Source organism: Rutilus rutilus (assembly GCF_951802725.1).
Source record: "Rutilus rutilus genome assembly, chromosome: 25".
NCBI lineage: Eukaryota > Metazoa > Chordata > Actinopteri > Cypriniformes > Leuciscidae > Rutilus > Rutilus rutilus.
The window spans coordinates 14,144,630-14,159,919 of NC_140229.1; the positions used below are offsets into that span (position 1 = coordinate 14,144,630).

The window sequence follows — 15,290 nt, forward strand, 5'->3', positions numbered from 1 at the left end:
CCTGCAACACTTTTAATTTATTGTCTGAATATTTATGTGTTGATGTACTCAGGATATAAATACCACTCAATGTTCCTCTAATGTTTGCTCAAGACAGAAAGGTCAGTTTTGCACAGAGCAGAAGCTTGAGCACATATTTACTTGTTTTGATATGTTTTACTATTGTGAAAAAAGATGAACTTCTTTGTATTTGGGAAGGACTTTTAGGTATCCATTTCCAAACACGCACTCACACATACCACGTTTCCTCTTTCCACAGATGATTTATGTACAACAACACATACGCAAACTGTAAGTGTGAAATAGTGTTTGAAATTCCGCCGAGAACTGTAAGTGGGCTTTGCTTCCCAACGCCATCCCAGCCATGATTAGCATTCATACTGGATGTGCTGCTGTGAAATACCACACAGGACCTCACCACACAGGTGTTGAACTGTGTTAAACGCTGTTGAGAACATTATGAAAGCATCGTGCATGTGTTCTGTATACATAAACCAATACTGCATAGACAAGGGCAAACTATTACAGCTTAAAAATGCAAAGCACACCTATAATCATCGAAGGTAAACCACACACAGTCTACATACACAGACACGCACATGAATATTTCCTTCAATGATCAGTGGTGCACCTTCGGGAAGAAACGGGAGTCATGGCAACAAGAGCAGGCATCTGCAAGCGTTACTGTAGCAATCAGAGAGGAAAGGCAGCCAGGGGGTTGGCGTGAGAGGTGTCATTATAGACTGAGTGATTTGGAGGGGGTGTGGGGGGCGCGAGAAGCAGGAAACGATTAAATATTCAAGCAATAACGCAGCCAGTATAGAAATTACCTCGCTTTCTGCTTCAGAACATCAGAAGTTTAAACCTCTAGCACGGATGGAATTCAGAACAGGAAAGGTGAAGGAATTGCTGTGGTTACAACATGTAGGCTGTCTGAAAGTTCTAAATGCTGGAAGTTTTAGAACAAAAAAAATGCTTTGTATAGAAAATACACACACGCTGGACAGCCAAAAAGTCACTGTTTGGATTTAAACGGGCAAATGCTTGAGAGTCTATGATTGGATCATTATTGTAGTGATAATTATGTTTCTAGCATGTTATATGTTTGGCAACAGTTCTTCTTCAGATTTTTATTTCTTAAACAACCATTTAGGAAGACACATCATTGCCATATTCCAGGATGACAATGTAGAGATTCATCAGGTTCAAATTGAAAATGAAGAATCATTTTCACACATGAATTGGCTCCTCTGAGTCTATACCTTAAATTCATTGAAAGTCTTTGGGTTGTGCTAGAGTACACTTTACAGAGTGCTTGACTCTTGCATTCTCAATACAAGATCTTGAAATTGATGCACCTCTTGATGGTAACAACATTTATTTCCATCAAGAGGTGCAGCAATTTTTGGTAAAGATTTTGTATTGACAATGCAAGAGTCAAGCACTCTGTAAAGTCTAAACATAAGCATGCACATTTAACTTAACAGCAAAAATAGTTTCTGATAGGATTCCTTTAGACTGCTCTGACTATATCGGATGTAATCCATTTCCAGTAAAATGCAGGCTGTTATTACTGTAGAACCGTAATATATGAATATGACATCTTCTTTAAATGGTGCAAGTAACATCTTGTTTTTTTCTGCTTTCATTGTTAAGCCATTGATGGATAATAGCAAGTTATCTTAGTTGTGTTGTAGCTGCATCTATGGTGTTTGTGCAGAAACTATGGTTGCCACAGCAATGTTTCGTAAGGGATGAACAAAGCTCAACATGTGCTCAAGCAGGGAAAATGTCGCTTAAAGGGACACTAATGTATACCTTCCTTTCTAGCTATCTATTTTGCACCTTGACTCTGATGGACACACATTATCAGCACTTATGTGCTTTCTCTACACCCACACAGCCTGCAGTGGCTGTGCCACACACACACACACACACACACACACACACACACACACACACACACACACTTAGACCAGATAGTATGTTAGAGCCATCTGGTGGAAAGTATAATTAACAACTGGTCTGTTTTCTGCGTTTTTTTTTTTTTTTTTACTTATTCAGCCAGTGCTGCTTTGAATTATGCAGAATGCATTAATTTGACCCTTGAAAGATGACTAATATTTTAAAAAGCAATATTTTAAACTGAAGTAATGTTCTGTTATATAGTCAATGATGAATACCTGACTCATTACCTCATCATAACACATTCCACAAATAGTGTAGTGTTTGTGTCCTATAGTGAAAACCATTAGATAACTATTATCTAACAAACAATTCACCTAGCATGAAAAGTAGATAGCTAAATGTCTGAATCCACTGTCCATAAAATGTTGATTTTGGCCTGTCCTGCGTCAGAGGTCTTGACCTTCTTGACCATATCCAACAGTTAATGTCATTTTCACATAATCTATTAAACTGATATTCAATTGATTGTTAATTCAGATTTTAGTTTTTTTATTATTAGCTGCTTTATTACCAAAACTCTTATGCTGTGTCCCACATTTTGTGTGCAATCCTGTTAGATAATATTCCATTACAATTTTTTTTAACAACTCCTAGAAATATGAAACCCAAGAAATAACATTATCTGGAATCTTTCCACATGAAAGTTAATAATATAATTCAAGGTTTCTACACAAACTGTATTTTAAATTGTATTAAAAAAAAAAAAGTTATAATTACTATATTATATTTAAGTATTATATTATATTATATTATTTTATATTATATGTTTGTTGTCGATTTGATTGTTATGTTAATTTAGTGTTTATTTATTATTACAGTGATGTGAGAGTTAAAAGACTTAAAAGCACGTGTGCCTGTTCATTTACACAATAATTATTGACCAATCTGCCAGTAACAGGTTAAAAAAGTTGTATAATGATGTAGGCTACTCCCACAATGCACCGCATCGTGTCAACTGACAGTGTTGTATACTGACACTGAACTGGCTTTTCCCACGATCTGGGGAAGCTTGATAATTTATATCAAGCGTATAATTAAAGAGTTTTGTCGTGCTCGCGGAGAGCTCGTGCACACCATGAGTGCCATGAGGACTATGTTGGTCTCGTTCGGGCTGGTCGGGGTTGTCGGTGTCGGTTACGGAATGTGGGCCATAATTTCACCAGGAGAGGAGAGGAAAAGGGAAATGTTGAAGGTACTGAAACATTGCAGTTTTTTAAATGAGAAACACAAACCTATAGAAAAATGCGGGGGTGATGCGACTAGGCAGGTGCCTCATGTAGCCTAATTGTTTGTCAACAAGAATGTGGTCGTACAGGGTTTTACACGAACTCTTAACGAATTAATTTAAGCAGGTTCATGTTTTATTACACTCTGATAATGATATTTACTCTCTGGTCCCTTTTTACGCCTCCGGGTTAATGACACAACAATGAGTAAGCTGCAATTAGTTGTTGTTATTCCATTGCATTGGATAACATAATAGTCATGGTCATGGATGAATAACACCTTGTTCATGAGAATGATTAAAAAATATATGGGGTCTTTAAATTGCATCTGATAGTTCAGATTCCTGATAAGATTTGTAACCTTGATCCATCTCTCCCTCTATTTTCCCAGAATCTGCCCGAGGCCAACCCCGTCCGAATGGAGGAGAGCAGGAAGAGAAATGCCCTCATGCTCCAGGTGCTGAAAGAGGCTGCAGAGACAAATGAAAACATTGCACGTGGAATTGGGAGCCAGAAATGATGGAATGAGTTTTCACATATCAGACTTTAACATGCTACCGGGATTCTGTACATATGCATGGGAGGAAAAGTATGAAGGCTGTGACTTATTGAAATAAATTCTCTGCAAATGCTACATGTCATAGGCTATATGATGTTGATTATTATTGGATGGACATGGCCATGAATGGCACTGGCAGATTCTCCTTCCTGGAGAAATAATATTGAAATAGTTGCTGTTTTGGACCATATTAAGTTGGCATGACCTGCTGTTTGCTGGTTTTATGGCTGGTCCAAACGCCTGGATTATCCAACAGGGTTAGTGTTTTACAAGTAAAATTGTTTTTATATATTTATTTAAATTGTAAATAAAACAAAGTGGGGGTTTTTTTTGTGTGTGTTAAGTATATTTGTACAAATATTTGGCCGTACCCTTTATATTGTACATCTCAATCGTGAACAAGCGTTTTATTACGCTCTGTAGTCGAATGGTAATTGTGTCTGCGCAATGCCTGCACAGCAATGACTTGCACGAGTGCATAACACAGCGCTAACACTAAATGCTTCCGGTTTCAAGGTCATTGTAACACAATATTTTTCACAATGCGTCCAAATTCTTTATAAGAGTTGGTGCTGGTGGATAGTTCTCTGTATCAAGATTAATAATGTTACCAAATTTGGAAAGTAGACCGTGCCCTTGTTTATAAACAGCAAAGACCAGTACAAAAGGAGCTTGGACACTTTCTCCTGAATATGTCAAATTCATCGCCACTACCGGAGAAGTCGAGTCCGAGTCCGGTCACAAAACCGCTCTCTGAGAACTGCTGGAGCTGTCGAATCCTCTCGGGCGGTGGGCTGCTGGCTGCAGGCGGATATGTGTACATGCAAGCGCAGAAATTCAAACATTTACGTGGACCCACATCTATGGGCACAGTGGCTCAGATCATATTTGCAGCAGGTGAGATCATTAGTGCACTCTCTGTTATGAGTTATGAAATCAGATCTGACTTTGAGACATTCTCTCTCCAGGTTTGGCTTCTTGGGGCGTCGTGGTGATCGTTGATCCAGTGGGAAAGAAAACAAGAAAACAATAGCATTGCACTCCTATATTGACATGGACTTTTAGAATGAATCACCAAAGCCACGGTGCATGATGCTGCTAAGTTCAAATTATGTTTCGATGTATATTCAAACCGTGCAAATGAAATGAATCAATCATATTGCATTAAATGTTTTTTTATTTGCAACTTACAAACCATCTTTCTTTTACTATACTGTGCTTGTACAAAACATCATTATAGCATATAAAGTGCACAAATTAGATTTATGAATCAGCTGGCTTTTACATTACAATTTACCTATCCAAAAATCTATTATTGATAAGGCAAGTAAACTGGCCCAGGAATGCAGTGAACTCTGAAAATTATGAGTTGGCATTTGGTCCTTTCTTTTTGCCAAATGTTGGGACAACATTGACAAAGCGCCGGTTGTACTGAATTCTTCTCTTTGCCCTGCCGGTCTTTTTCTTTTTCTTTTCCTGTTTGTCCACCTGAAAGGATCAATATCAGTGCAATAAGTCAATAAACAAGTAAATGCTCACAATTAGGATTCTCACAATATTATGCAATATGAATATTGTTGAAAATTGCTGCATCCCAAATTGCATTCTATTCATCCTGATAAATTCTCAAAATTAGAATAAGTGTGTCCAAAATAATAGTATGATGAAATTAAGCGTGCAGGGTAAGGTTTTAAGTGAACGAAATGATTGGAGAAATCCTTCATCAAATCTGCAACAACATTGTGAACTTTTAAAAAGGTATGCTGGGCCATGAACTTTTAAATACAGCATTATGCAAAAAGGGAAGGAGTTTCTCCACATGAAAGACCCTCGACTTGCATATCAACATGCTACTTCTTTTCTCTCCAGTACAGTAGGAAGACTTGTTGAGTAGAGCAAATTAAATGAACTGAAATGTGTGTAAAGATGTTAAAGGGATAGTTCACCCAAAAACGAAAATTCTGTCATCATTTACTCCCCCTCAAGTTGTTGACAGATCCCTTTGACTTCCACAGTAGGAAAAATAAATACTATGGAAGTCAATGGGGTCCATCAGCTGTTTGGTTACTGACAATGACTTTTTTTGTGTGTTCAGCAGAAGAAAGAAATTCATACAGGTTTGGGATAACTTAAGGGTGAGTAAATGATGACAGAATTGTCATTTTTGGGTGAACTATCCCTTTAACTATGACAATATGACTGACAGGACAGTTTACGGTGACAGGATTCACATGATTCGCGGTCCATGGAAGACATCATTGTGACATGGTAGTATGTCCTAAAAGTTGCCTACTCATCTGCTACACACAACATTTTGTGCTTTTTCTTCACAGAAAGAGTACATTCTTATAGGGAATAGTATAAGTAGGGATGCAAATACATGTAGACTTACCTTGGGAGTTTGTCCTCTGACCTTTCCTGCTCTAGCCAGGGAACCGTGGACTTTGCCTTTGGGTGGGGAGATGTTATATTTATGAAAACATGCAAACCAAGATAACGCATCATAAAGAGGCAAATACCAATTACTCATCATAAAGGAATATTTATAATTTCTTTGATCTATTTTCAGCACAAATGAAGTTTAAAATAATACGATTCATCAGACCTTCCATCTACAACATTACCATGGTACATGGTAACAGGTAGAGGGTAATAAAGACATAGGGAGTCGATCCTTACCTCCTAACAGCCTCGAAGAGACCTCAAGAGTGTTGAACTCCTCAATACCAGACTGACAAACCAGTGTCTCATCCTGAAGGGGAATCCCGCAGTGTGAAATGATCTGATCATCACAGGTCAGACCCTCCAAAGCTTCAATCTGAGCCTGAGAAAACAAGTACAGTTCGTGAAATGCAATTTCCGATTCTTATTCAAGTTTGTCTAAATAAACTATGTATAAAATGAGTAATATAAGACAAAGTACCTTGATATGGGCAACAGTCTCTGACCCATTCAGATGAACAGAGTGTAAAGTCTGGGCACGAACAAACAACTGCATGGTGTCAAGTCTTAATACAACAGAGAATTAAAATGTCATTAGCTTGACAGAATTGTTAAAACGGCACAATATAATTAATTAAATATTGACAGTAAAGAAGAGTAGGCTACTGACTACGAGCGCCAAACACAACATCAACAAGTCCGAAGTGTTAACGCGATTCTAGAAAATGCTATGCGCATGCGCATTTTATTAAAGCGACTTAAAAGTCCCATGGACAGCATTTTATTATAATGTTGCGTTTTAATTTCTTGGTACAAAGAAGTTAAAATAACATGTTATAAATATAGATTTTAGTCAAGTTCTTAAAAAATAAATATTCTGCATTTTTTTCTGTTGTAAATAAAGCTTTTCATTCAGACTCATGACGTAAGATGTTGCTGTCCTTCCTCTCTCTCAGAAAATAGAAATGTCCGCCTCCGTCAGAAGCATGTCTTTGACAGTCTGTCGAGTTGCTTACAGAGCCTTTATTCCAGCCACGCGTTCATTGTGTTCTGGATCTTGCTTAAGAGTTAGTATTACAATCAGTTTTACCTTATAATTTATCCTTGTAGTTTAATAATCGGGTGCACTGAATGTCACAATATATGTAAATTTGCATCGGGATGATTTGTTCTTGAAATGTTGCGAGTGGTTTTATGCAATAACAAGCAATCATTTTGGCTTGGGCATAGCTGAGTGCTTTAACAAGACGGTTTTGTTTGATTTTAGACACAAAACAGCCCTGCTGAAGGATCAGTGGGCATCATTGAATCCACAGAAGAGTTCAGGTTTGTGGAGAGACTTATTCCTTCTTCACGCATCCCAACTCCTCCTAGACATGATGGTCCTGCACCGTCAGGATGGATCCCACCACCAGGTAGACGCACTTTTATTGTTACCCTAGATGGGAAAATATATATGATAGGCTATATTAGCTATAACAAGGGGTAGAGGTTTTGCATCATATTGCATTTTTAATGAGTTGTAGGAAAAGTATTTTGTGATATTTCCATTGATGGAGTTTTATTTGTTTTTTATTATGTACACAGATACTCCACCTTCACTGCCCTACATGATCCGTCGCTCCAGAATGCACAATGTTCCTGTTTACTCTGACATCAAGCATGGGAGTCAGCACAGCACTCTGCTCAGAAAGGTTGAGGGAGACATATGGGTGAGTGTAATGAACAGATGTGTTTAGAAGAACTATGTGTAATAATATTATGGTCCATGATTATTTTTATTAACTTTACATCAATCATTTTCAGGCCCTGAATAAGGATGTTAAGGAATTCCTGCTGGGGCTTACGGGCAAAGAGCCTCCAACACAGGTCAATGAAGTAACCGGGACTATTAGAATTAAAGGGCAGTTTGATAAAGAGCTGAAGGACTGGCTTCTGAAGAAGGGATTTTAAATGCTGATGTGGTGAACAGTTACTGGAGTCTCAAAAGCCACCGCTAATGAACTGAACTGCAATACAGAAAAGGCTGAGTGATAACTTGTTAACATTTTTTCATGTTATCCCTGATGTTTAGGATTAAAACAAATAAATGCAAGGTATTCTCACAAAATCCGATTTGTAATACTTGTGTCTGGAATATCTTTCTAATAAAACATACATATTATTGAATGTACAATAACAATTCAATTTATTTTGGTCCTCATAGACAATTTTTCATGATAATTTATAAAATATACATGAAAAAGGTGTAGGCTTAAGCCTGTGCTTATTATGGCTACCCTTTTAACATAGTTATATCTAGTAAGTGTCACTTTTCTCACTGGAGTTGATTTATATAAAATAAACAAAAACAGTTACATAAGACATTTCCCAAAATGTGCATACTTAACTAAAAGTGTACATCTTTCAAACATTAATAAAATAATTTATATTCCACATACACAAATTATTCATTTCGAGTTATTTAATTGTTTACCATCTTATTTAAAAAATAAATAAAAATGGATTCACATTCCTAATTCCTGTCACAATTATTACATGGGTTAACCCCTTTGACAGATATATATATATATATATTTATTTTTTACATTAGTTCTTGCCATTATTTTTTTAAACACGTAGATTCCCCTTAGTTTATACTGACTTTCATTTCAAACCTCTGAATACAATTAGAAAGTAAATTATTATACACTTTGTACATCCTCTGTGCAGTGAAAAAATCAACCAAATCAACACATTTTAAAGCATATAATTTACTAAATAATATCTTGGTTCACATAGTAAACCTGATTTACAATCCTTATTGCTCTCTTCTGTAACATATTTCGGATTTATGTTGGTTATACATACTTTCGTTTAAATATTAAACATACAAGTATGAATACAGCAATAAAACAATACAAAAGAGAAAAAACGATCTGGCTGTCTGTCAATCTGCGCAAATATTGCGCAGCCTTGTCGTTTAGAGCAAAAGGAGGAATGCGTCATCATGTTGCGACGATCAACGTAGTTCTAACGTGACGCGTCAGTATGAAAGCATTATTGTAAACACGCGCTGACGAAAATATCCAATACTTTTAAAGTTTAATTGTGTGTGTGTGAGAAAACAAAGTGCGTATACACAGATTTTGGTCAGGTAAGATAAATACCAAAAAAACTTTATTAGTAGTGCTGTTGATGTGTAATTGAATTTAAAGATGATTTTACGTTTTAATTGCAGATCATAACTATCATACAAATGCATTCTGACTCAGGAAATTAGCTTCTCATGGATCCCGTTGTTAGACGTAAAATCCCTGCGTGTGTTCGTTCATTACTCACTGACATCGCACCAAAGGAGGAAGAACACTTAAGCGACTGGCCAGAAACAGACTCTGACTCAATTACCACCAAAGATGGGATCGCACTTCCCAAAAGAGGGACTTCTGAACCTCTCCTGACACCTGCTAATGGCACAAAGGACGGAACTACTGATGGAAATGCATCATTAGTCAAGCCATGTGGGCTTTGCTTATCCAAACCGTCCTGTTACACATGCCCAAGGTGTAACGTCCTGTATTGCGGACTGGCTTGTTACAGGAGTCAGAATCACTCCTCGTGCTCAGAGGAGTTTTACAGAGAGTCTGTGCTTCAGGAGCTCAGATCACAAGGTGCCACGGATGAAGAGGGGAAAAGGAAAATGCATGAAATTCTGTCACGGCTCAGACAGAGTGCAGAGAGTGAGGGAGGGATGGAGAATTTATTAAGGAACTTGGGAGAAGATGAAAATAGTGTGACTGAACAAGACGCACATGCTTTGGAGCTGCTTTCTAGGTTAGCAGAGATTCAATCTGGCGGGGATGAAAAACCTCACGAGGTGCAAGAAATACTGGCGAAACTCGGAGATATTGAACACGGGTGTGATGAAGAGGAAGCTGATTTAGCTGAAAAGTTAACCGGGCTGGATATCGACTTTCTTTCAGAGGAAGAACTTTGGTCGTTGTTGTCAGCCCAGGAAAAGGAGAAATTTGAGAGTCTGGTGAAAGAAGGTGGCATCGGTGGGCTGGTTGTCCTGTGGAGCCCCTGGTGGGAACGGCATGAGAAGGACACTAAAGCACTTATAGAAGAACTTCAGTCTGAGAATCAGGAAGAAATGCACGATGTGAATGAGGAAAAAGACGAAAAAATCAAGGAAGTCAGTCGCAGTAAAGTACAATCAGACAAAACACTAAGACGCTCAATCCCTCCAATAAGTGCCAAAATTCCCCCTCTTCACACGCTATCGTCAAAGCCATCTCCTCTAGTGCGGTTCAACCTCATCAATGCTCTTTACGGTTACACCTTCTCCCTGTGCCTCTACAATGGAGACTTCTCAGAGATTCTGCTAGAGTTTTGTCAGGCTGTGCTTGCCATCTCAGAGGGTCTGGGTGGCGGACGGGTCTTCAACTCTGTCCCAGAGGCGCTTGACGCCGGGATAAGGGCAGTATCTGCAGGGGGATACTTTGATTCCGAGGACCCTTTAGCTTCCCTTCGAGCTGTGGAAGCGGTGGCTCATATTCTGACTGGAGAGAGCAGAGAGGACACTGAGGGATATGCGCTGTCCGCTCTGTCCCAGCTGCGCGCAGCTTTGAGCGAGGCAAAGGCTTCTGTTCCGAAGGAAGACGAGCGGACGAGGCGGATGTTTTTTCAAGCTGGAAAGAAGTGTCAGTTTTTTCAGTCTTGGGTGAAAGAGAATCCCGGAGCTTTGAGGAGTCTGGCAGGATGCGTGTGGACGGACTATGAGGGAAGGGAAGAGGAGAGGACGACATTAGAGGGAGAGAAGAAACGCTTGGAAGAGGGACGGGAAAAAAGTAGAGGTCAAGGTGCGTTGATAGAAGAAATTGAGTGAGATTGTGGCGATTACTATATATTAGTAATAATAAGGCAATTGTTTTTTAAAAGCATTTGTGTGTAATGTAATTTAAAGAATTAAAAAATTGTGGTTGAGTATCCCTAAATGTCATTTATGCAAGTCCACACTTGATTCAAAAAGCACTGATGATATTAAAATTCTTTTTAATAATATAATACAACATATTTTTCATACTTAAAAAAAAAACATTTGAATGAATGGATAGACATGTTATGATGCAAAAAAAACAAAACAATGTATGAAATATATTTTATCTTGGCTCAATGGATATCTGGTTCTCTGCACCGATGATGACATCCACTTTTGCACCTAAATAGTTGCACGCAACAATCTTTTGGTCGTTCAGAACACATCAGTCCGCATTAATAAATGAACGGGATTATTCTGTAGGGCACTCGTCTGCAGTAGGTGTCCCAGGCCAGTCCGTACTTGGCTCTGCATTGCTTCTCATCTCTGGCCTCTCGGTGGATGAGCAGAATGGTGAAATATATGACATAGAAGTAAGGCAGGATATGTGACATTCCTAGGGAATAAACAATTCATTATATTGGAAGGATGATTTGTCTTTCATTTCTTACATTTGTCTTACAATTTGTATTTAAAGTGATAGTTCACCAAAAGAAAGAAAAAATAAAATTATCATTATTTACTCATCACATTCCAAACCCGTAAGACCCAAATTAAGATATTTTGGTAAATATTGTGTTGTGCTCTGTGTGTATGTGTGATGATCATTGTTGTATGTAAATAAAAGCCTAAATAAATCTATTCATCATGTAGCGATATTATTTCTCGCAAGATATTTCTTTTATGACCTGTTTGATTCTAAGTTTTGGTTACCTGGACTTTCAATCGAGGGACAAAAACCTCTCAGGTATCATTAGAAAGTCTTATTGGTTTAGAATGACATGATGGTGAGTAAATGATGACAATTTGTAACTGAAATGAAGGACATCAGTTATTAATAATTTGCCCATCACTTACCGCAAGGCAGGGACCAGGCCAGAGCCATGAGAAGGTCCCCCAGGTAGTTCGGATGCCTGACAAACCCCCACCACCCTGACACCAGTAGCCGCTTTCCTGTTGCTGTGGCAATAGTTTCCAGGTCTACAAGTGAAAAGGGTGGATGAGAAAATGTATTTATATTCATCTGGAGGCCCTAATTGTCTCTCCAGTAAGAAATTCATCCTGTTTCATGTGTTAGATACTGATAATATACAATGTGTTCACTGGATACAAACTCAAAAGTATGTAGTAATGTGATTACTGACGTTCTACACTTTTATGTGTGGGGTCTCTTCTGAACTGGTTTTTCTGAGAGTTGGACTTCCGGAAAATGAAATAACCCATTCCTGCGAACGATTGAAAAGAGGAAAGTTAGAAACTGTTAAACGCTCAGATTGCTGCAAAACAGGCTGTAGATTACCATTTAGAAGAATAATCCCTGCTGCTCCAAGAGTACTGAGTGACTGTGGGTGCACAACCAGAAACATGGCCTGAAGGCCATATGTGAAGGGAACCCAGGCCAGATCGCCAAACGCCAACATGAACCCAAATCCATCATGCACAATGTCCATAGTAGTAAGCACAGCTTCCTGCAGATACAAGGACAAGTATAATGTTATGTATGTGGGACTTTGTCTACATATTCCAAACTGTTCCTTCCACCATTATAAATGCATTTCAGAAGTTTTCAGACTAGACTAGTTTTGTCATACTTCATTCCACAGTGCATCTGTTACATAGAGGAGCTGGAAGCCGTTGACAAGCAGCATGGCAAGAGATGGAGAGTCCCTCAACTCCACTTCTTTCATTAGCATCCCCAGGTTTATTACCACCTGAAAAACAATGGCACAAAATAAAAAGAGAAATAGGTAAAGGTGTTCATTTTAAAGTTGCATAACCTGAACCTGCATGTATACTTTCATTCAGCAAGGATGCATTCAATTGATCAAAAGTGACGGTAAAGGCAATTGTTATAAAATATTTAGATTTCAAATAAATGCTGTTCTTTTGAATTTTCTATTCATCAAAGAATCCTGATCAAAAATGTAATACAGTTTCCACAAAAATATTAAACAAGCAACACAATTGTGTTCAGCATTGATAATAATAAGAAATGTTTCTTGGGCACCAAATCAGCATATTAGAATGATTTCTGAAAGATCATGTGACACTGAAGAGGTGCTGAAAATTCAGCTTTGCCATCAGAGACAAAAATGACATCTTAAAATATATTAAATTAGTAAACAGTTATCTTAAATTGTAATAATATTTCACAATTTTACTGTATTTTTGTTACTATGTGCTGCATTTTTGGTCAAATAAATCTAGCCTAGTTGAGAATAGACTCAACTATTTTTTAACTAATTTTCAAAAAGATTAAAACTCGTACCCAGCCTATTAATCCAGGTCTTAGTTCACAGAAATATTTCAAGTCAAAGTTTCCAATGCGAGGGTTGAGCTCTCGACCCATGAAGAAGTCATACAGAGGATTTCCTGCAAATGACAAAGAAACTGAATTGACAAACAGTAGCAGCATCTGGAATATCTGATGAAAGGACTCAAAGAGGTCAAGTGACTGCATGCATAGTGAAACATTACTTATAGATAATATAAAAAATAAGTATCAGAACTGATTATCTCACCTGTGTTACCTCCAAGTGATAAAGCATGTTGAGGTGCCCAGAAAGAGCGGATATACAGGTACATGGACAGCAGGTAGGACAGCCCAATGGCACATACAGCCAGAGGCAAAATGAGCTCAAACAGATACCCGAGTGGCATTCCCAGCAATACACATACTATCAACAGGGCAGCAGTAATGCTCAAGGCATGGAAACCTAAGAAAAAAAGAAAAAAATACTACAGGTCACATTCATATCCACACATATACATATACACTACATTTCAAAAGTTTGGGGTTAGCCAGTTTTTTGGTTTCCATAAAATTTAAAGTTCAAAGTTTCACATTGATGATAATAAGAAATGTTTCTTCTTCACCAAATCAGCACTAATATAATGAAGCATATTATATTAAAATAACATTTCTTATTTTGAAGCAGTCCAGATATAGGGGGAAATCGGAGATTACTGGCAAATGGAATTTGAACTTTACTTTGTGTATCATAGGTGGTAAAAAGAGAAAAGAAAACCAAGGACAAAGGGTTAAAGGCTATCCTGTTCAATTCATGTCAAAGACATGACAAGTTTAAAGACAATTACAAATGTAAAGCAGCCATTATTAGCATTATTTCTATAACATTTCAGACGGACAGCCAGCCTATATTACCATTTATGGGATATTTCAGTCTGGATCCGTCTCTGAGGACCAATCCTTCAGAAACCTGTAAACAAATAAATTAGTGTAAAATCTGACATTCTTTCCTCAGAAAATAATCCAATGACTTTAAAAGAAATTAATGATACAGTAAATCACCTTCCCAATGGGCAGCAGGTAGAGAAAACTCTGCAGGGTGATCCAACCTACAACCAGAACCGCAGCCAAAGGGTCCCATAAATGTGCTGCGGGGGTCAAAGGAGGGGGCCACTGCAGGACACTGGCTTCTGGAGACCGACACACACTCAGGAGGTACAGAACAGTCAGAGGCAGGAACACAGGGATGCAGGTGGCACCTGGACAGGTGAGGAGAACAAATTCTCTCAAATATTGCACAGAAGCCATATGTAATCACACAGTAGATCCATTATTATTATACATACACAAACATGTGGAGATAACAAATAACGGCTCACCAAGAGTACCGCCAAATTCCCTTTCAGCTGAATGTAATGCTTTGCGCTTGGTCGGCTTCATTTTTGCCTGTTTGGGACAAAAATGAGAGAAGAGGAGAGCTCTTAGCATGGCTGACAACACATTCAGTATAACGTTACATGAATAGTGAGTTATTTAAATTACATTGCGTTTAATATAAGTTTTGTAAAAAGACGCATTCGTAATATCATGATTATTCTCAGACTTAAGCGAATCAACCAAACAAAACATTAATATATACATAAAATAAAGTGTATTTTTCTCTTACCTCGGTTTTCCACGAACTAACTGTTATATTGAATGGTAGCCGCTCATCATCACAGTTAATGACTGAGAAGGTGACGCCTGCGTAGTTCCGCCCAGAACACGCTGTTTGCATGTACTGTCTCTGACCAATCAGTGCGTACCGCTGCTATCAGAAGAGTGGGG

At 38.1% G+C, this 15,290-nt stretch overlaps 5 protein-coding genes across 6 annotated transcripts in view; 3 read left to right on the forward strand and 2 right to left on the reverse strand.

The window, feature by feature from the left end:
• Nucleotides 1–2,903: 2,903 nt before the first annotated feature.
• uqcc3 (ubiquinol-cytochrome c reductase complex assembly factor 3) lies at nucleotides 2,904–3,828 on the forward strand. The gene is made up of 2 exons (XM_084401184.1): nucleotides 2,904–3,160; nucleotides 3,586–3,828. The coding sequence occupies exons 1-2, from the start codon at nucleotides 3,044–3,046 to the stop codon at nucleotides 3,712–3,714; spliced, it is 246 nt and encodes an 81-aa protein (XP_084257310.1). The 5' UTR covers nucleotides 2,904–3,043; the 3' UTR covers nucleotides 3,715–3,828.
• Nucleotides 3,829–4,912: 1,084 nt separating this feature from the next.
• Nucleotides 4,913–15,290, reverse strand: part of faub (FAU ubiquitin like and ribosomal protein S30 fusion b) — a 35,126-nt gene continuing 24,748 nt past the window's right edge. The window contains exons 1-5 of one of the 2 annotated variants that reach the window (XM_084401182.1): nucleotides 6,866–6,931; nucleotides 6,677–6,761; nucleotides 6,433–6,577; nucleotides 6,146–6,201; nucleotides 4,913–5,241 (exon numbers count right to left, since the gene is read on the reverse strand). In XM_084401182.1, the coding sequence (XP_084257308.1) occupies nucleotides 5,116–5,241; nucleotides 6,146–6,201; nucleotides 6,433–6,577; nucleotides 6,677–6,751 (402 nt within the window). In that variant the 5' untranslated portion in view covers nucleotides 6,752–6,761; nucleotides 6,866–6,931 and the 3' untranslated portion in view covers nucleotides 4,913–5,115. Of the gene's footprint in view, nucleotides 5,242–6,145; nucleotides 6,202–6,432; nucleotides 6,578–6,676; nucleotides 6,762–6,865; nucleotides 6,932–15,290 lie in introns of those variants that run through there. The other variant, XM_084401183.1, reaches the window with a different exon arrangement.
• Nucleotides 7,142–8,365, forward strand: mrpl49 (mitochondrial ribosomal protein L49). Its single transcript, XM_084399683.1, has 4 exons — nucleotides 7,142–7,262; nucleotides 7,463–7,610; nucleotides 7,783–7,907; nucleotides 8,002–8,365. The coding sequence occupies exons 1-4, from the start codon at nucleotides 7,161–7,163 to the stop codon at nucleotides 8,146–8,148; spliced, it is 522 nt and encodes a 173-aa protein (XP_084255809.1). The 5' UTR covers nucleotides 7,142–7,160; the 3' UTR covers nucleotides 8,149–8,365.
• Nucleotides 9,176–11,163, forward strand: znhit2 (zinc finger, HIT-type containing 2). The gene is made up of 2 exons (XM_084400921.1): nucleotides 9,176–9,331; nucleotides 9,416–11,163. The coding sequence occupies exon 2, from the start codon at nucleotides 9,464–9,466 to the stop codon at nucleotides 11,060–11,062; it is 1,599 nt and encodes a 532-aa protein (XP_084257047.1). The 5' UTR covers nucleotides 9,176–9,331; nucleotides 9,416–9,463; the 3' UTR covers nucleotides 11,063–11,163.
• On the reverse strand, nucleotides 11,213–15,268 carry tm7sf2 (transmembrane 7 superfamily member 2). Its single transcript, XM_084400922.1, has 11 exons — nucleotides 15,130–15,268; nucleotides 14,843–14,909; nucleotides 14,526–14,722; nucleotides 14,379–14,433; nucleotides 13,735–13,929; nucleotides 13,482–13,585; nucleotides 12,805–12,924; nucleotides 12,513–12,681; nucleotides 12,358–12,438; nucleotides 12,071–12,193; nucleotides 11,213–11,609 (listed from the first exon to the last, which is right to left on the reverse strand). The coding sequence occupies exons 1-11, from the start codon at nucleotides 15,238–15,240 to the stop codon at nucleotides 11,449–11,451; spliced, it is 1,383 nt and encodes a 460-aa protein (XP_084257048.1). The 5' UTR covers nucleotides 15,241–15,268; the 3' UTR covers nucleotides 11,213–11,448.